The 21,646-nt window shown below is 42.2% G+C and overlaps 1 protein-coding gene across 2 annotated transcripts in view; it reads right to left on the bottom strand.

Annotated features, from left to right (window-relative positions):
* The window catches only part of TNFAIP8 (TNF alpha induced protein 8), an 89,248-nt gene that overhangs the window by 15,371 nt on the left and 52,231 nt on the right, over positions 1–21,646 (bottom strand). Inside the window, exon 1 of one of the 2 annotated variants that reach the window (XM_032799672.2) lies at positions 12,278–12,383. The exons of the other annotated variant lie outside the window; for it this stretch is intronic. Within the exon in view, the coding sequence (XP_032655563.1) occupies positions 12,278–12,308 (31 nt within the window). The 5' untranslated portion in view covers positions 12,309–12,383. Of the gene's footprint in view, positions 1–12,277; positions 12,384–21,646 lie in introns of those variants that run through there. 2 annotated transcript variants of the gene reach the window in all.

The following is a 21,646-nucleotide window of genomic DNA, read 5'->3' as shown; positions in this document are numbered from 1 at the left end:
TTGATCTTAAGGCAAATTTAAAAATGTCTAATTTTATTTTCCCTCAGTTGACTTCTTGGTTCTGTGACTTCCTCCATGTCAGACTGTACAATTGCAAGAGTTTGTTTCTCTATTACTGTACCAACCTCACTTCCTTCATTCTCCTCCTCCTCCAAAAAAAACCCATACCTATTTCGTAAAGCACTCAAGCTGTAGTCACCATGCCTTGCCCAGTGTGTTATGTCTTGTCCTCTGCATTGCAACTGCCAAGAAATTAGTCCAAATTCCCAGTCATCTCTTCAGTGACTGCAACCATTTCCTCTCCCCAATTCCCTCACTCCCATCTATCAATACAATAACATACACCACTGCACAGTCCACCTCTCCCATCTCACTCACCCTCTGCATTGCTGCTCACCTTTTCCTTTGGCCTGACTTATCCCTTATCCCGTTGATTCAAAGCCAATGGTCAAAACAGCTGTTTAATTGACCAAAACATTTTAAATATTGTAATTTTTTAAACAACACTGTTTTAAGTATTTGATTCCGAGTAGTTTAAAATGCAAGTTGAATTTTCTCAGTCCTAATGGCTGTTAAGGCAGTCAAACTAGTGATTTCCTCTGTTTTTTAACATTATATTTTACTTCCTTAGGGTTTGATTTTGCTCCTCCTAATTTACACTAACATAAATGAGAGATCTAACAAAAGTTAGAAACTTGGGTAAAAGGAAAATTAGGCTCTTAATATTTGTAGAGACTCATGCTTCTGTGAAATTAGATTCTGTGGTTGAATATCTTTTATGTTATAGCCAAAAAGCAATATTATTACAGAATCTTTATTGAATAGTAATAGCACTGAAATATCCTATTTAAAAATTGTAAGGTTAGCAAATGTGTTTACTATTTAAAATTTGGACCTGCCCTATGGTTAAGTACTTTGTGCTGATGCCTGAGAGATCAACTCTCATTACATAGGCTGGTATGGATGGTGAGCACTGTAGAGGTCAAATGTCTAGCCCTTGTGCTTTGCATTGTTCCACAGTAATACACATGGCCAAGCCGTATTGATGAACTATGAAGGGAGTCCCATACAGCCTTTAGTCAAGGATAGTTGCGGCAGCTTGTGATCCTGAGGGTTATGATGCGAAAAGGTGACTTGGAAGGAAACACTTGAACACTGGAGAAGGATAAGTCCTCTACTGATGACAAAAAAACCCTATTGATCTAAAACTTAAATTAGTGAAATTACATTTTTGCAGTGACTAATCAAACCATATAAATTAACCCCGCCCCCAACCAAACAAACCTGGCAGAGAGCCATCCTACATAAAATAATGTCTAGGAGAAGAGATACTACTCAAATAACACAATCATATTGTGTCTAATTGATTGTGATCCTGAGAGCTGTTGCCAATCAACAGTTCATGTTTATTCCACTGGGACCTTGGGCATCTTGCTAGCAGCCACATATGCATCATTTCTCATCACACAGTTTACTCCATCCAACAGACAGTGTTAAAATGTTTCCATCACAGAAAGTTATGGAAACCCCAAAGCTGTCCCTTCTTTAAAAAAGCCCAACAATCTGCATAAGCAAAAGAGAAATAGATCTAAATCTTCCGCATTAAAAGATCTGTATAAAATACAACTCTGTCATGTGTCATGAGTTGATGTAAAAACTTTCCTTCTATTTTTACAAATGGAAAACAGTCATATCAAACACTGAAATTTCATATACAGCCATACATGGCAACAACTGCTACTATAGTTTTGTAGATGACTGGCTTTGTGAAATGATTAGTCTCAGTTCCATCATCCATAAAGCAGCAAAGACGAACAAATGAACAATGTGTCTTGGAAAAAGAAACTAGACTTAAATATAACCTATTTCATAACAGTTTAATCTTCACATTTCTCCCTCTGAGACTGATGTTGCCTAAGAGAAGAAAGAAAGCCGCTTAATAAAGAGCCATATACCAAAACAACTGAATTTTCTCATATTACAACACAACTATAAACTTACATTTAATAGATGGAACTTTATATCTATTTACTTTCATAATCCATGACATGCCATTCACTACAGTAATCACCTTCTTTCTCAAAGAATGTATACGTGGATTGTAGAAATTAAATATGAGATTAAACTTGAAATATGTCTTTTTAAAATTATTTATTACTATACTGATTTAAATGTTCTGGGCCTTTTGTGGTTATAGCAGTGGAAAAGAAACAATGATGACAAACATCACTACAGTACATAAGTGAATTTGTCAGAAGAGTATTAACACTCTGATTAAAAGACTTACACAGGCCTTTGCATCATAACTTTACCTGATTGTTAGCTCCCCAGTCTTACCTTCTACATACTTTGCTCCAGCCAGGCCTCACACAACAGTCATGAATTTCATGAGGCCATTGCTTTTATCTGCTTAGATTGTGAGCAGGCTGAAAGCAGACACCATCTTTGAGGGTTTGAAAAAGGGTGTAGGACACGGTGAGCAATCCCATAAATAAAACAAAATAGTAGTAAGAAGAATAAAGAAAACCTAAGCCACTAATATAAAGTGTTGCCCTAAATGGAAAGTTTGACATAAATCAAAATACTATAGTGTCATCATGTTGTTATGCATGGGCCAACATCCAAGCAGTTAGCAATGTATAGTTTCACATGTGGTGCAATACCTGGGTACAGTGCAGTGAGTTACGGGGTGGGATCCTGCTCATAATTAATGACAGAGTTCTGTCACTTCTTCTTGGGGGAGGACTGAGCCCAAAAAGGTTTCAACCTCAATTATAAGTTGTTTTGCCACATGGATTGAAGTCAGACCCTGAGGAGCAGATTGTGAAACATGGGCACAATATGTCATCTTCTGTCCCGATTTTCATCCTGCGCTCCCCACAGACTTCAGTTGTGTAAGACAGTGCATAAAACAGGGCAGAGTGGATTAACTCACCCAAAGCTATGCATGGTCCCCTTTGGTGCCCACCAAACCACACATTTGAGAGCACAAATGAGCCCATAGACACAAAAATGCCCATTCATGAACACAAATATAGGTGTTTGCAAGCACATTCTTTGCATCCAAAGTTAAAAAGCTACTTTTATTACACAAATGTTCCTCTTTTGTTGTTCAAAAAGCATTTTGTTTTAAAACAATATGTATACACTAAAAGAGTGAAAAATAATACAGGCTAAAGGTAAAAAGTGTCAACATGATGATGTGGAAGGAGGATGGAGAGTTTGCTTGACACTCCTGATTGTCAATCCCAAAACATGATTTCAGAATCACAACAAATTACAGAGTATGGAATGGTATAGGCAGAAAGGATGCATGAGACTGAAAGATGTATGATAAGATGCCTTACACATACACCCCGGCATTTTCAAGTACATGGGGTTGAACACTAATTCATGTTTGGAGTTTGAAAACTGGGCATAAAAGATTCTTCACTTTTATTCAAAAGAAAATCAGTTAGTGCAAGTTACAATAATTGAGCCTGATTCACCTTGTGTTAATCCACATTTACAACAATGTAAATTGATTCAAGTCTGAAATTATACTAATGTAAAGTTGAATTGATGCAGTGGTAAATCTAAGCCAATAATTTTAACTTAGTTGCTGATTAGAGTTCTAATCATTCTGTCAACCTAGAGAAACCAAAGGCTACAGTCCCCAGTCTTTGCAATGCTCTCTCTGTGACCTCAGACAATTCACTTGACCTCTGCTTCATTTACTTCAACTATACAAGGATCTTACCTAACTAAATAAGGGGTGGCATGAAGACTAGCGCTTGCAAATGGCTCAGTAGTATTTCACAGGAATGGTATATGGCTAAGATCTCTGATTCAACACAGCATTATCCTTTGTTTTCCAGAATAGCCAATTCCTGGAAAATCAGATATACTAGCTCTGTGACATCCAGTGTGTTAATGGAAAAAGTTCTCCCAGGGCAGAAGACAAGATAAGGAAAAATATAAATAAAAACCGTCATTCTTTCCTTGCTGCTCTGGACTGAGATACAGAACTACTTGGGAAAGTGAATTCCCAGCCTCGTGTGGTTTTCTAGCCTTGATTCTCAGGAGAAAATATCATCTCAAAGAGATGAAAAAGGCCTATAGGAGTTAAATTAGTACTACCACCTGAATCATGCCATGTTCTCTAGTCACATCATTCCGCTCAAATCCCTTCACTGATTTCGGACATTTTACCACATCAGATTTATGCTCCTTCAACTCATCTTCAAGACCGTAATAATTTTGCCTTGTCTACATCTCTCATCTTATTTCCTCCAACTTCCCCAAAGCACCTTCCACATTACTGTACTCTTCTGCAACTTCTATCATGTCCCCCTTGGGCCTCCTTTATTAGCCTACAAAAGCCTCTTATTAATGACCTCTTCCATCCCCTTCATACCCACTTCTTCTCTATCTTCTAGCTCTCTTTCCGCAACCTTCCCTTTCTTGAACTAGTGCCCCACCTCTTGCCTTCAGTGTGTCCTATGTAGCTTGGACTGTAGCATCTTCAAGGCAGGATTGCAGCAATCTGTTTGTGTAAAAAGCATATAAACATATGGCATGACGTAAGTGATATCAAAGTAATAAAATCCACACCATGTCATCATTCTTTTCCTCTGCAGTCTGAAGTAGGGAGAGTTATCTGAGCAACACCCAGTCTTTAGTCAAGGAGTCTGGGGCCTTGTCTACACTGCCACTTACAGTGCTGAAACCTTCTTCGCTCAGGGATGTGAAAAAACACCCCCTGAGCAATGCAAGTTTCAGCACTGTAAAGTGGCAGTGTAGATAGTGCTACAGTGCTGGTAGCTATTCTCCTCGCAGAGGTGGTTTTATTACAGTGCATGGAGAGCTCTCTCCCAGTGCTGGAGCAGTGACTACACAGCCAGCAGCGCTTTAAAGTTGGTTGTGTAGACATACCCTAAATCACGAGCACATTTGGGGCTAGTGGGTCTTTCCTACTCCTAATTAAAACTGGCTAGAAAATGTTCAGTGGCATGAGACATGCTGAAATATGCTGTTTTGTCAATGCAAAAAAGTTTCAGGGAGATGTATCTATTTCAAAGTTTTGTCAGGAAAAGGGGAGAGACACCATCTACGGCCTGGTGGCTAGGAAAGAGACCTGGGGAGACCCAGGTTCAAGTCCCTGTTCTGCATGAATCGAGTAATCAGTGAAGAAAATGTTTGCTCTGAATCAGGAAGAGCAGAGACTACGGGCTTGTCTATATTGCCCGCTGAGTCGACGGGCAGCAATCGATCTAGCAGGGGTCAATTTATCGCGTCTAGTGTAGACGCGATAAATCGACCGCCTAGTGCCCTCCTGTTGACTCCAGTACTCCACCAGAATGAGGAGCTCAAGTGGAGTCAATGGGAGACATCAGCTGTCAACTTACCGCAGTGAAGACACTGTAGTAAGTAGATCTTAGTACACTGACTTTAGCTACATTATTCACGTAGCAAAAATTGCGTAACTTAGATTGATTCCTTCCCCCTAGGGTAGACCAGGCCTGGAACCTGGGTCTTCTGACTCCTCAGGCCTGTGCCCTAATCACCATGTTACCTACACCAGCATCCACAATCGCCTTGAAATGCTCACATGTCATTCCAAAAAAATTGATATTTTGGCACAATTCAATTTTTGCTAAAATGTTAGAAAGGTTTTGTTTTCACTCAAATGAAGAATGAAAAATTATGAAACCTTAAAAGTTTCTGGTAAACAGAATTATTGTCCTTTGTTCAGCTCTATACCTAATAGCTCAAATACTAAGGAAGCTTCTACCTCCATCACTTGTACACTATGAATATCCTTCCTCATTTTGATGAAGAGGCCAGCAGTAAAGAGTTCCATCACAAAGGCCAGTATGGGAGGTAGCAAGAGGAAGAATCTTCTGCAGATACACCGTAGATTGTCCTTGGTGGTGGATGCTTGGGATTGAAAAGCCCAATAGCAGCTCCTTAAAAATGCTTTCCCAGTTGATAACATTAGTCAAACCGGGAACATTCCACTCCAGTATTAGGATGCCGGGGGACTCCCTGACTATTCACAAGAGCTCATCTGCCTGCTTAGGAAAAAGGTAGTTGCAAAATGTCTAAATATATGATCCATAATCATGAGAGGGGGTGAGTATTTACCTCTCAAAATAGGGAGTACCATTGGACCTCACAAACTCTACATAGAGCAGCTAATTTTGCTTATTCTGAGACCTAAAAGGAATAAAACATCTGAGTTAATTCCTCCATAATCTCATTTACATTTAAAAAATGCTAGTATGGCTACTCAAAACTCTCGATGTTCTTCAGGAATGCACCGATTTCACACTGATGAACTGCAGAACTTAGAACTGACTGTAATAAAGATACAGTAGACACTCTGGTTTTAAATGATTTTACTTGTGCATTCTATGCTACTAAACTACGGATGACGTGGTGCATTTCAAAATCTTTCATAGCAAATATCATTCCATTGTACTTTAGGGGCAGCAGAGTTTCTCTCATGCTATGTTTGGAGTTGAAAGTTCTATTAGAAAACAAGATTATGCGTTTGGTAAATATACAACAGAAAACCTGTAGAATGAATGTCTCTGCTACAGTATTCTGAAGTTTTACACATATTAACATTTTATCCTAGGAGAGAGATGTGCAAAAATAATTTATACTGTGACAACTTATACTGTGTTGTCTCCTTTTTAATTTTACTGCTCTAAAAGCATTTAGCCTCAGGTCACTGCAAGCAATGAAGTCAGAACCTAAACCAGTGCCATTTTTATAGCACTTACAGCTTTTTTGCTGTTGTTGCTCTGTGTGCCTAAAATAGGACACGACTAGACCAGAAGCAGTAGTACATTACAGGATTTTTTTTCTTAAATTTTACCATTCTGTATGTTTTGGCCTGTACAAAGGTATCTATATATAGATGTTTGTGGGGTTTTTTTCTTTTTAATCTTTTTAGAGTCTAACTCGGATATAATACACTAATGGAAAAATGTATGAAACAATGTTAGTCTAGACCAGAGAGTAATGACACCTTGGCTTCAAGATCAATACATAGGTATTTGTTGAACTGTTACTTAGCAACTTTAACACCACAGCATGTTTTGGCATAAGTGAACAGAAAGTTCACTGTTTCCCTTTAAGAATTCTTCTCTGGATCATGTAGTAAACAGTGATCAAGCACAGAAGCTGCAAAGCCACACAAGAGTTACTGCATAACCCCAATCCTCAATTTACTCTAGAACTAGTATATTATACAAGAAGGAGGGAGTCTCTCTCTTACTCCTGATTGACATGGGCACAAATTAGATCAAACTCATGCCCAAAGACAATAATGTATTTGTTAGATTAATTTTTGCTACCCAGAATTAACGATTAATTTACCTTACTGTTAAAAAACGGCATCTTATTTCCAGTTTTAATTTGTCAAGCTTACACTGAAAGCATTTTCACTGTTTTTAATAAAACAGGAATTCACTTGGTCAGCTATCCAACAGAATCCGAATGCTTGAATTCTGCCACAAATACACTGATACATAAATACATTATTAAGCAATTAATTAAGCAATTAATTTGTAAACACCTAGAAGATAAGGCAATAAGAAACAGCATTGTTTTCTCAAGAACAAATCATGTCAAACCAACCTAATAGCTTTTTTGTTTTTTTACAGGGTAACAAGGCTTGCGGATGGGAGAAGTAGTAGTTATGGCATATCTTGACTTTAGTAAGGCTTTGATACTGTCTCTCATGACCTTGTTACAAACAAACTAGGGAAATACAGCCTAGATCAGTTGATCTCAACCTTTCTAGACTACTGTCTAGAGTCTGCTATAAGGAGTCTGATTTGTCTTGTGTACCCCAAGTTACACCTCACTTAAAAACTACTTGTTTACAAAATGACACATACAAATACAAAATTGTTTAGCAATTTTTCAGTAATAGTGTGCTCACTTTCTAATTTTTATCATATAATTATAAAATAAATCAATTGGAATAGAAATACTGTACTTACATTTCAGCATATAATACATAGAGAGCTATAAACAAGTCATCTGTATGAAATTTTAGTTTACACTGACTGAGCTAGTGCTTTTTACATACAGGCAAGTCTTATCTTACGCGGGGGTTCCGTTCGGCGGTTAGCGCGTAAAGCGAAAACCGCCTATACTCAAAATTACATCCCCAAGCCCTTTCGAATGCCATCCGCAGCTCCGGCGGCCGGGCCGGGGTGGCATGTAAAGGGCTCTACTGGGCTCCTCGCCATGGCAGGGAGCCTGGAGGAGCCCTTTAAATCCTGCCTGCAGCTTTGGCAGCCAGGCTGGGGCCGGGATTTAAAGGGCCCGGAGCTACACGGTGGCTGGAGCCTCGGGCCCTTTAGTTCGCCCCAGGGGCTACCAGCCACCTCAGCAGCTGAGAGCCCCCTGGGTGATTTAAAGGCCCTGGGACTCCCAGCCACAGCTAGTGCCCCAGGACCTTTAAATCTTGAGGCCACGCCTCTTCCGCTTGAGGCCACACCCCCTTGACTCCAGCCCTACAGCATAAAGCTGAAATCGCACATGTTAAATGCGCATAAGTTGCGACAGACCTGTAGCATGTTGTAAAACTAGGCAAATATCGAGATGAGTTGATGTACCCCCTGGAAGACTTCTGCGTACCCCCAAGGTAGGCGTACTCCTGGTTGAGAACCACTGACTTAGATGGAACTTCTCTTAGGTGGGTGCATAACAGGTTGAAAACCATTCCCAGACAGTAATCATCAGTGATTCACAGTCAAACTGGAAGGGCATATCAAGTGGGGCCCTGTTCTGTTCAATATCATCAACAATGATTTTAGATAATGGCATAGAGAGTACATTTATAAAGTTTGCGGACGATACCAAGCTGGGAGGGGTTCCAAGTGCTTTGGAGGATAAGGATTAAAATTCAAAATTATCGGAAAAATGGGATAAATGATCTGAAATAGGTAGAATGAAATTCAATAAGGACAAATGCAAAGAACGCAAAGTACTCCACTTAGGAGGGAACAATCAGTTGCACAAATACAAAGTGGGAAATTACTGTCTAGGAAGGAGTACTGTGGAAAGGAATCTGGGGGTCATAGTGGATCACAAGCTAAATATGAGTCAGTGTAACACAGTTGCAAAAAAAGCAAAACATTTGGGAATATATTAGGAGGAATGTTGTAAGCAAGACATGAGAAGTAATTTTTCCACTCTACTCCGAATTGATGGTGGTCAAACTGTGGTTCGCATGCACCCCATGTCTCCCATTCTCTGTCTACCAGACTGGGGGGCGGGAGGGCTGGGGAACGGCACAGGGGGAGAGCTCAGGACCTCTACCTTGCAGTGAAGTGGTGGGGTACGAGCTTCTGTCAAGTGGGGAGGAGGGTCTCGGGGCTTCAGCAGGAGTGGGGCTGAAGCCCTGAACCCCAGCTGCTGTGCTCCAGCTCTCAAACTTCTGAAGATTGTTCTATGCAGCTCGGAGGGCCAGTAAGTTTGGCCACACTGGATTAGGCCTCAAGTGGAGTAATATGTTTAGTTCTGGGCGCCATATTTCAAGAAAGATGTGGACAAATTGGACAAAGTCCGGAGAAGGGCAACAAAAATGACTAAAATGTCTAGAAAACATGATTTATGAGGGAAGATTGAAAAAATTGGGTTTGTTTAGTCTGGAAAAGAGAAGACTGGGATGGGACATGACAACAGTTTTCAAGTACATAAAAAGCTGTAAGAAGAGGGAGAAAAATTGTTATTCTTGACCTCTGAGGACAGAATAAGAAGCGATGGGCTTAAATTGCACCAAGGGAGATTTAGGTTGGAAATTAGCAAAAACTTACTGTCAGTGTAGTTAAGCACGGGAATAAATTCCCTAGGGAGACTGTGGAATCTCAGTCACTGTAGATTTTTAAGAACGGGTTAGACAAACACCAGTTAGGGATGGTCTAAAGAATACTTCGTCTTGCCTTGAGTGCCCCTCCAGGTCCCTTCCAGTTCTATGATTATGCATCTTTGGTGTTTTTATTATGTTTTCAGTGTTAGGGTAAGTCTACACTGCAATCAGAAGTGTGACTGCAGCACATGCAGACTGCCGCTTTGCTCTAGCTAGCTTGAACAGCAGCAGTGAAACTGCAGCAGCATGGGCTAGCTCCTCCTGTACATATCTAGGGTCCTGGGTGGGGTTGTGCAGCCTGTGCTGCAGCAGCTTCACTATTATTGTTATTCAAACTACCTAGATCAATGCTAGCTTGGATAAGTCTACACATGCCACAGTCACACCTTGCACTACAGCATAGACGTGCCTTCAGTGTTGTGCCTGGGGCCAAGGAGCTACCTGGCGATGTTAAATTGGATCAGATATGGCGGTTTAACATAGCTGCAGACGCATTCAGTTTATAATTTTGTGGACTGAATCTAGCCTTTATCTAGTCATTTTCTCCCTTGCCCTTATTTGTAGGTCATTACAACTAAAAACAGTGTTACTGTATTCTCATCTCAAGACACAAGACATTACACACAAAAATCTCATGCAGCACAAATCATTTCTGTACAATACTATCAGCAATATAAAACTAATTTATTTGTGGAGTTTCCAGTGATTGATAAATTTAAAAAAAAAAAAATCTCTGCCTACTGATACTCAAACCTGCTCTTTCTACAGTTTGTCACTGCTTCTGTTTTCCATTCAACACTTATTCAGGTCAAAGCAAAACAAAATTCAGTGTTTTATTAAAGCAACTGATTCAAAGTAGTCTCTTCTCTTCAGAAACCAACCCCTTATCTTTGTCACCATGAAGACCTTGGCACCTCACATTACGTCAAGAGAAATTAAACAATCTTCCCAAAGAATTTTAAGAATCTAAATCAGACAGGATATAAGAGCTTTACCTTAAAAAAAAAATTAACTTTTGAAATAAAGTGCACTTTACAAAACTGTCTGACATTTCCTGTGTGTAAACCAGAGAACATTTCATGCCATGGCATGCATGCTACTTGCTCTCCTACTGTACAAATGGGGTAGAATGTGCAAGTTGTCATAGGAATGTACATTCTCTCTTTTTCACAAAGTTGCTACAGGAAAGTATTTCTATTCTATAAGAATTTCTTGAATATTGTCTTGGTAAAAAAAGTATATGCTTTTTAGGGTATTTGTTCATTTGGGGAGAAAGAGAGGGAGAGCGTATGTGTAATTTCCGAGTACTACAAGAATGCCAAAAATCATGCACAGTCATTAAATACATATATTATTTTGTCATCTGTATCATTAAATTTCATTCGATCCAGTCCTATTTTTCTGAAGATCAGCTAACGATCCTTGTCTTTCACATCATGTACAAGAGTAAGTCTAGGCCTACAGTAATTTTAACATTCAAGTGGTGGCTTGGGATAGAGAAAGGTGGGATGGGGAGGGGGAGCCTCCTGAAATATTCTGAAGAGCTTTCTGATTGTTTTGTTACCAAATAGGAAACACTTGGGTTTCCTTGTTCCTAACCTGGTTTGTGAGAGTCATACTGTTTCGCTCTTTCAGTTTGGAGTCTCTACAGAGACTACTTATGAAGATCATGAAATCAAATTCTTTTCAGAGAAAGCCAGTTTTTTATCCCAGTCTTGACTTTTTCTCCATTCTGTACAAATGCTCTTTTGTATACATTCTGAGTTTCAGGAAATTACTCCCCCTCTCCACCACCCTCCTCTGCAACTTGCACAAAACAAACCCCCCTAAAAATCAACATGGGAGAATAATTGTGTTTTTGCTGAAATGTTTCCAGCTCTTCCACACGTTCATGCTACAAGGAGTAAATGAAACTCTTTGCTTTGGAAACGTTAGTTCCAGGCACACTCCTCTCAGTTTACCACCCCCCCCCCACCAAAAAATTATGCACTTCTACTGAAAAGGAAGTCAGCAGCAAGCTCATTCCCAAATTAATGATCTTTCACTTCTCTCCTACACAACTTCCTCTTTTATTACAAATATACAGCATTTCCAATTTCAAAAGCCTTTTACTATACATTGTTTCCTTCATTTACCAGTACTTTGTGTACTCTTAGATCACCCTTGTACAAATAAGCAAATGTCTTTGGAATCAAGACTGTGGTTGTTTTGATTCCAGTAAAATCTAAAAAGCAGTCTTTAGATGATTCTGCCAAAGTATTTTCCTCCTTCCTTATAAATCGTTCAGCGCTAAAATGAGCAAAATGCTTATTCATTTTCTGTTGTGGCTGCTGAAAGCAGCCCTGAAGACACTAACTGCACTATATTTTTAAATGAAGGCCTTTGAAAAAGTTAAAATCATACCTTCCTTGGATTCATCAGCTTCTGAGCTCATGGTGTCAGTGTAACTCACTGGAGGCCAGATTACAGCTGACGTGCTCTTTGAGAAGCAGCAAGTCAACTTCTCAAAAAAAGGGTGGGTGGGATTATGAGGGGAAAAATTCTGTGAATTTAACAAATCAGCACTCAGCTATGTGCAAAGGATTCCGCCCCTTTCTGAACTGCACACAAGCAACTGTCTGGAAAACAGCACCTTGCAGAAACTCATTTCCCAGCAGTTAGTTGTAGTTTATGCATTTTACTCCATCTATCCATCCCCACCCCCCATGTCTTTTAGTCTTCAGAAAGGGTGGAGTTTTACTTGTTGCAGCATGAGGAATGTGTAAGAGAGAGCCGAAGTGAGGTGAAAATGATTAAGCCAAAAGCAGCACTGAGTGGTAACTTGAATATTTTATGACAGTGATTGACAAGCAGAAGGGGCCTCAGGCAACTTGCTACAAGCTCCAAATGAAAATATTTTTTTAAACCTAAATTGCACTTTTCACCACTACCTGTTACTTGGAATTAGTTCTGAGAGATCTGAAATTGGACTGGTTAACACTGGAAGACAGTAAGATTTAAAGTACTGCAAGGAGGAAAAATGGCAGCTTTACTTATTTAAGCTAAAGTTTCATAACAGATTATTTTACTTTTTTCCCTCCTCTATGTTGAAAATGTGGTATTGTAGATCCTCAAAGATGGAATTCAGCTGCGATTTTTCATGGGGGAGTTTGTTTCCTGTTATTATTTCCATTATTCTTTGTACTACAGCATGCCCCCCATATACATCCACATATAAATTTCAAAGGCTCACTCACAAAATTTTCTGCAGGATAGTAATAGAATGTAATAATGAACATCTTTTACAATATCCTCAGACTGCTCATACACAGTAGATGTTTCAAAGTGGTGGCTGTGTTAGTCTGTATCAGCAAAAAGAACAAGGTGTACTTGTGGCACCTTAGGCCTGGGCTATACTAGGGGTGGCGGGTTTGAACTAAGATACGCAACTTCAGCTACGCTATTTGCGTAGCTGAAGTCAAAGTATCTTAGTTCGTCTTACCTGACTGTCCTCACAGCAGCAAGTCAACCGCCATGGCTCCCTCGTCGACTCTACTTACTCCTCCTGCCAAAGTGGAGTACAGGCGTCGATCCCGATACATCGAACACTACCCGCCAATCTGGCGAGTAGTATAGATGTACCGTTAGAGACTAACAAATTTATTTGGGCATAAGCTTTCATGGGCTAAAACCCACTTCATCAGATACATGCAGTGGAAAATATAGTAGGAAGATATATATACACATACACAGAGAACATGAAAAAAAATGGGTGCTGCCATACCAATTCTAACGAAACTAATCAGTTAAGGTGGGCTATTATCAGCAAGACGGAAAAAAAAACTTTATAAACAATAGGTGCTCAGGTCACTGAAGTCTGGCTAAATAAAGTATCTTTCAAGCTGCAGTCAGGAAGCCTCCAAGGTTGGAGACCCAAGTCACTGATTTGGTGTTCTCCATTTAAAAGTGTGCTTTCAGAACGAAAACATGGAGCACCATATAATCTAGTACTCCATAATGTCCTTTCAAACTTATGGGAACACATTCAGGAGAAAGGATGGTCTTATAGTTAATGGACTGGAAATTAAAATCTAAATTTAACTCCTGGCTGTGACTCAGACTGTGTGTGTCACCTTGGGCAAATCACTTAATAGCTCAGTGCCTCAGTTTCCCATTGATATTTTCTGTCTGAACTATTTTGAATAGTCTTCAGAGCAGAGCTTGTCTCTCACTATGTTTTTGTACAGTGACTAGCACAATGGGGCCCATGTCTTCGCAGGGGCTTCTAAGTGCTACTGAAATATAATTATTTATCTATGACAACCACAACTCCATAGTGGCCTCTACTAGTGGAGCTCCTGTGTCGCTCCCTTAGGAAACTAGGAAATGTTCCATGGTCTTCACTGCTGGCACAGTTCAGCGGCGAAAAGGAGAAGTCTCACCAAATGATTTCAGAGGCCATCCTCGAGAAAAAAAGTTACAGCACAGCACTAACTAAAGAAGCCATATTTTCAAGTGATAAATTACTCTTTCTGCACTCCCCTGTTCCCTATGCACTAGTCTGGAATGACTGGACAGCAATCAACAACCCACTAAAAAATGCAGAGACTATAGAAGAGGCAGGAATAAGAGCAATAGCCATAGCCCTTGGGGCCATTTAACTAAAGGCAGAATTTCTAGGAGGATCAACATCCAGCCCATAATTTGAGATGGTTTGCAAGGACTTTTCATGAGTAAACTTACACAACAGGAGCCTATCAGTCCCCTCTTTCCCTCAGACCAGAGGAATAATTCTTGTAGTTAAACTTCAGAGAATTCTAGATTTCTGAAATGTAGAAGCTGCTTCTCTAAAGTGGTTTTAGAGGCCTTCAGAACTATTCTGGGGCATTCAAGACAAACAAAAAATTGACAGATTTATTACATTTAGCATTTTTAAACAGAAAAGCCAAAAGGAGTTTGAAGAACAGCTAGACAAAAACTCAAAAGGCAGTAACAAAATGTTTTTTTAAAGTACACCTTTACCCCGATATAATGCTGTCCTCGGGAGCCAAAAAATCTTACTGCATTATAGGTGAAACAGTTATATCGAATTTGCTTTGAGCATAGGCGGCAGGTTTGTATAATTTTTGGTGGTGTCCAAAATGGTGGTGCCCGCCCCCCCTGGCTCCCGCCCTGTAAGCCAATATAAAATGAAGCTACAACGCGTCAGCACCACAAGATTACCAGGGTCAATTAACAGTGGAAAGTCAGAAGCAGCACTTGCCTGCTTCAATATACGGTATTATATTTTATTGCACCTGTTGTGACAAAGTGGGAATGTTCTTAATGTTTTCTCTGAATAATGTGTGGGTGCCTCAATTTCCCCTGCAAGGTGCCAGCTGAAGGTGCTGGGGACAGAGAGATCAGGTAGCCTCTTTGTCCAGAAGAGACACAAAGGCTAGAGGAGGGAGTCTCAGTTTGGAGCTGGCTGGGAAAATGGGGAGAGGCCCAGATCTTGGGTCTAGGCTCCCCACTCTCCAAGATGGACCTAACTGAGGTGTCCTGTTTTCTGTACCTACAAGCTCGGTTTTAGACTGTGATCCTGTCGTCTAATAAATCTTCTGTTTTACCGGCTGGCTGAGAGTCATGTCTGACTGCAGAGTTGGAGTGCAGGGACCTCAGGCTGCCCCAGGACCTGCCTGGGGAGACTCGCTACAGAAAGCGCATGGTGTGGAAGGGCAAGTTGAATGCTCCGAGGTCAGACCCAGGAAGGTGTAAGCTTCTTGCCCTGCAGACAGTATGCTCAGAGAAAGGAGGCTCCCCTAGAGTCCTGACTGGCTTTGTATGGAGTAGTTCCAAAGCATCCCAGCATCCCCTTCCACACCATGCGCTTCCCGGAAGTCCGGACAGGCACTGACACTCTCTCTCCTCTGGCCTTTGTCTCTTTTCCAGGCATTAGGAGGCCACCTGATCTCTTTGTTCTCCAAACACCTTCAGTTGGCACCTTGCAGGAGAGCGGCCCAGGACATCAGTAGCCCGCAGACAGTGTTTCAGCCATTCTCTGTGCAGACAGCATCACACTGGCATTCTAGGGCTCTACAACAATCACATCCCCTTATCCCACCATCTAGATCCTTGAGAAATGCATAGGGGAAACTGAGGCACCCACACAGTATTCAGAGGAAACATTAAGAACATTCCCACTTTGTAACACCTGTATACTTTAAAGGGTGTAAAATAATCAAGTATTGTGCTAAACACAATGATACTCCAAACTGACCACCAAATTTAAGTTGCCCGTTTTTCCCTTCAAGTGAGGGCTCTGGTGTGGGGCTGGAGCTGAGGGGTTCACAGTGCAGGAGGGTGCTCAGGGTTGCGGTGCTGGGGGCACAGGCTCTGGGGTGGGGAAAGGCTGGGGATAAAGAACTCGGTATGCAGACAGGCTGCCCCAGACTAGGACCAGAGAGGACTCCCTCCCACCCCCCGCTTACTGGCAGCAGCAAGCTCCAGGGGAGGGACCTCTCCTTTCCCCCCTCCCCCCCACAGCACACTCACTTTGCACCAGAGTCACTGCATGTGCTCCTAGGGACTCTCTCAGGTCCAGAAAGCCCCCTCGCCTCCCCTATGTGGGCCGGGGGTTGCCATCATATGTGGCCTCCCCTGCTGCTGCCCGTGGGTGCTGGGGGGTGGGGGAGAGAGCTCCCAAGCACGTGTGTGCCTCCTTCCCCCTCCTCTCTCCCTCTTCCCTCTCCTGGTGCTTCAAAAGGCTGCCTGCTGCTGATCTCTACAGCCTTAGGCAGAAGCATCACAAACAAGGGAGAGACACACTGGCTGTTTTCTTTCAGGCAGGGAAGCTCCGAGGCAGGAGCAGGGCCAGGGGAGAAACACAGCTTCAAATATTGGTGAAGCACAGCCCTCAGCCTTGAATATTCCTGGTGCTTGAGCACCTTGAGCCCATAAAACCTGCCGCCCCTGCACTGGAGTGCACAGCCCCACCCACTGGAGCACTGCTTTACCGCATTATATTCGAATTCATGTTATTTCGGGTCACTTTATATTGGGGCACAAGTGTACATCAGAAGCGTGATGTACCACCAGGGCCCCTGGACAATCAAGATAAAAAAGGAGCACTTGAAGACGATAAAGTCATTGCAGAAAAACTAAATGAATTCTTTGCTTCAGTCTTCATGGCTAAGGATGTTAGAGAGATTCTCAAACCTTAGCTGTCCCTTGTAGCTGACAAATCTGAGGAATTGTCACAGATTGAAGTGTCATTAGAAGAAGTTTTGGAATTAATTGATAAAACTTAATAGTAACAAGTCACTGGGACCAGATGGCATTCACCCAAGAGTTCTGAAAGAACTCAAATTTGAAATTACAGAACTATTAACTATGGTTTGTAACCTGTCCTTTAAATCAGCTTCTGTACCCAATGACTGGAAGAAGCTAATGTAACACCAATATTTAAAAAGGGTGCTAGAGATGATCCCAGCCATCACAGGCCGGTAAGTCTAACGTCAGTACCGGGAAAATTAGTTGAAACAATACTAAAGAATAAAATTGTCAGATACAGAAGAACATAACTTGTTGGGCAAAAGTCAACATGGTTTCTGTAAAGGAAAATCATGGCTTACTAATCTATTACAGTTCTTTGAAGGGCTGAACAAACATATGGACAAGGGGGATCCAGGGGACATAGTGTACTTAGATTTCCAGTATCAGAGGGGTAGCCGTGTTAGTCTGGATCTGTAAAAGCAGCAAAGAGTCCTGTGGCACCTTACAGATTAACAGATGTACTGGAGCATGAGCTTTTGTGGGTGACATGCATCCGACGAAGTGGGTATTCACCCACGAAAGCTCATGCTCCAATACGTCTGCTAGTCTATAAGGTGCCACAGGACTCTTTGCTGCTTTTAGATTTCCAGAAAGCCTTTGACAAGGTCCCTCACCAAAGGCTCTTACGTAAATTAAGTTGTCATAGGATAAGAGGGAAGATCCTTTCATGGATTGAGAACTGGTTAGAAGTCAGGGAACAAAGAGTAGGAATTAATGGTAAATTCTCATAATGGAGAGGGATAACTAGTTGTGTTCCCCAAGGGTTAGTCCTAGGACCAATCCTATTCAATTTATTCATAAATTATCTGGAGAAAGGGGTAAACAGTGAGTTAGCAAAGTTTTGATCAAGATAGTTAAGCCCAAAGAAGACTGTGAAGAACTTCAAAAAGATCTCACAAAATGAAGTGATTGGGCAACAAAATGGCAAATGAAATTTAATGTGGATAAATGTAAATAATGCACACTGGAAAAAATAACCCCAACTATACATACAATACGATAGGAGCTAATTTAGCTACAACTAATCAGGAAAGACATCTTGGCGTCATCATGGATAGTTTTCTGAAGTCATCCACGCAGCGTGCAGTGGCAGTCAGAAAAGCAAATAGGATGTTAGGGAATCATTAAAAAAAGAATAGAGAATAAGATGGAGAATATCTTATTACCCTTGTAAAAACCCATGGTATGTCCACATCTTGAATACTGCATACAGATGTGGTCTCATTTCAAAAAAGATATACTGGCATTAGAGAAGGTTCAGAGAAGGGCAACTAAAATGATTAGGGGTTTGGAACGGGTCCCGTAGGAGGAGAGATTAAAGAGGCTAGGACTTTTCAGCTTGGAAAAGAGGAGACAGGGTATATAAAACATAAGATGGTGTGGAGAAGTGATAAAGAAAAGTTATTTACTTGTTCCAATAATATAGGACTAGGGGCCACCAAATGAAATTAATTGGGCAGCAGGGTTTAAACAATACAAGGAATTTTCATTCTCCACACAGCAATCACAGTCACCTGTGGAATCTGCCTTTGCCTGAGGAGGTTGTGAAGGCTAGGACTATAACAGGGTTTATAAAGAGAACTAGATATTCATGAAGGTTAAGATAAATGCATGGAGGTTAAGTCCATTAATGGCTATTAGCCAGGATGGGTAAGGAATGGTGTCCCTAGCCTCTGTTTGTCAGAGGGTGGAGATGGATGGCAGGAGAGAGATCACTTGATCATTACCTGTTAGGTTCACTCCCTCTGGGGCACTTGGCATTGGCTACTGTCAGCAGACAGGATACTGGGCTGGATGGACCTTTGTTCTGACCCAGTATGGCCATTCTTATGTTCTGTGTCTGACTCAAACTGAACTTAAAAACCATCTCCCTCCTCAGGATATCTGCCTCCTGTGTGTACAGAGCCATAGCTGAGACTTAATTAAGCGATAAAAGTTTTTCTACTTTTCACTTCTGTCCGCTGTACAGACCCAAAACAGCATTAGGAACCTTGAGCTAGAGTAGAGTCTTTTCTGACTTATGCATCATCTTGTGCAGAATAGTTAAACAGTAAATCCCAATGGCAGGGCCACCAATGTTTTCAAATTCTGCCCCCTTCCCAAACAACAGCTGTGCAAACCCAGTTAAGGAAATTCTTCACCTCTCAGCTGCACTACCACACTGTGATATACCTGGACATGACGCCTTCACTGCTTAGGAAACTCCAACTAGCATGGGCAACCACAAGCACATCAAACGTGCCCTCCACGCTCTCTATAGGTTTCCCATAGAATTCTGAATCAAGTTCAAAGATTTGGTCCTTATCTTCAAGGTGCTTCATGGCCTGGGCTCAGGATATCTAAAAGACCACCTAAAGCTCTCGACTATGGAATGAACTCCCCAAGAACTAAGGATTGTCACACACCTCGCCACCTTTGGCTCCAAGTGCAAGGTGCGTTTCTTTGACCTGGCTTTCTCTAACAAACATGTATACATAAAAAACCCTAAAACCTTACCAAGCCAAGACTGCACATGCTCCTCCCACTAGGAGAGGATGAGAGAAGACACAAACAAATGACAGTTTTGCTTTATGCACTACTAGAAGGCAGATATCTTTTATTGGACCACGGTCTGTCAGTGAAAAAGACAAGCTTTTGAGCTTACATAGAATTCTTCTTCAGGAAGTGGAAGGCACTACAGAGTGTGGTGTAAAGAACCTATATAGAATAGAGGAGGGCAATTTTCAGATAATACAATTGCACAGATAAAATCAAGGCAACATTTGGCTTGCCAACAGTCACCAGTGATGATGTGAGCCCAGCTTGACTTTCAGATCCCAGGCTGATAAACAAGTCCGGTAGTTTTAACTACCAATTGAATAAGTCTGATATGGAATGATTAACGTTCAAAGTAGCAGAACTACAAAACCATTTTTACCGTTGCTTTTCAGACTAAACAAAGTTACTGTGCAGTAAGCCAGGCTGTAAATGTATAGTGCAATAGCTTGCTGTGCACTAACTTTCCATGTGGACACTGCTACCGTGCAGTGAAAGTCTCAGAATGTGGCTTGACTTACTACTACTTGAAAAGTGTAGTATGTCAAGCTGTACTTCAGGCCCTTCACTGAGCTATACCAGTGTCCAGATGGCAAGTTAGTGCATTGAAAGCTGGTGCACTGTAGATTCACATCCTTCCCTCAGAAAGAAAAAACCATCAATCTTTATAAAACAGATCATCTTGAAAGTCAGTGAGTAACTCCCTCAAATGCATGACTTCAAAAACTCTGTAATATTACCTTTAAAAAAGGCTACTGGATTGGTTTTCCTCTCAGAGGCAGGAGAGAATTCCCTTAGAAGACTTAGACCTAAACTATGTGGCATAACCCTTAGGATTATACAGCATTTAATAGACTCTGGTAACAAAATCACTCAATATGTTATGAAGCTAGAAGACAGATGGGGTGCAGAGTAGACAGTGGTCCTCTGTATAGTATAATGTTTCTCCATCGAGTAAAAACATTCAATGGTTGATGATGGCCTAAAGCACAGGTGAGCAAACTACTGCCCACAGGCCACACCCGGCCCTCGGGCCCCTCCTGCCTGGCCCGGGAGGCTAACCTCCAGTCCCTCCCTTGCTGTCTCCCCTCCCCTCACTGCTGGCACAATGCTCTGGGCAGTGGGGCTGCGAGCTCCTGGGGCAGCACTGCTGCAGAGCCCGGCCTGACCTGGTGCTCTGTGCTGCACAGTGTGTGGCTGTAGCGCTGCCAGCCACTGGTGCTCCAGGCAGCGTGATAAGGGAGTAGGGGATTGGATAGAGGGCAGGGGAGTTCGGGGTGGTGATCAGGGATGGGAGTGTGGATAGTAGTCGGGGCAGTCACAGGGCGGGGAACAGGGGGGTTGAATGGGGACAGAGGTCCAGGGCTGGGGGCAGTCAGGAAAGAGGCGGAGTTGGATGAGGCAGCACGGGCAGGTACAAGGGTTCCGGGGGTGGTCAGGGGATGGGGATGGGGTGGATTGGGCAGAGGTCCCGTGGATGGGCCGTCAGGGGGTGAGAAGCAGGGGGGGGCGGATATGGGATGGGCCACGTCCCCCTCCCCTAACCTGCCCTCCATACAATTTCCACAACCCGATGCAGCCCTCAGGCCAAAAAGTTTGCCTGCCTGTAGTGAGACGGATGGGCCTCCCTCCTCCGGGGTGACTGAGGTAGCGTAACCCACCCCTGGGGGAGGCGTGGAGTCTAAGCCTCCCCGCCCCCCTTGCCGGAAGGAGAAGGGCAAGGCCGGAAGTATAAAAGACCAGACCTGCAGCCCATTCAGGGGGGAACCTGCAGAGGGGAAGAAAGTCCCGCTGGTTCTGGAGGAGCTTGCAGGGCTGTGGGGGGTGGTGGTGGTGGAAGTGGGCCAATTTGCCCCAGGCCCCTGGTGCTGCAGCGGCCCCCATGAGAATAAAGTATTCCATAAACTTTTTTTTTTTAGGGAAGGGCCCCCCGAAATTGCTTTG

This window comes from Chelonoidis abingdonii, chromosome 6 (genome assembly GCF_003597395.2).
Source record: "Chelonoidis abingdonii isolate Lonesome George chromosome 6, CheloAbing_2.0, whole genome shotgun sequence".
Taxonomy (NCBI): Eukaryota; Metazoa; Chordata; order Testudines; family Testudinidae; genus Chelonoidis; species Chelonoidis abingdonii.
The sequence above is the reverse complement of the archived record's forward strand: the minus strand, read 5'-3'. Positions and strand labels throughout refer to the sequence as shown.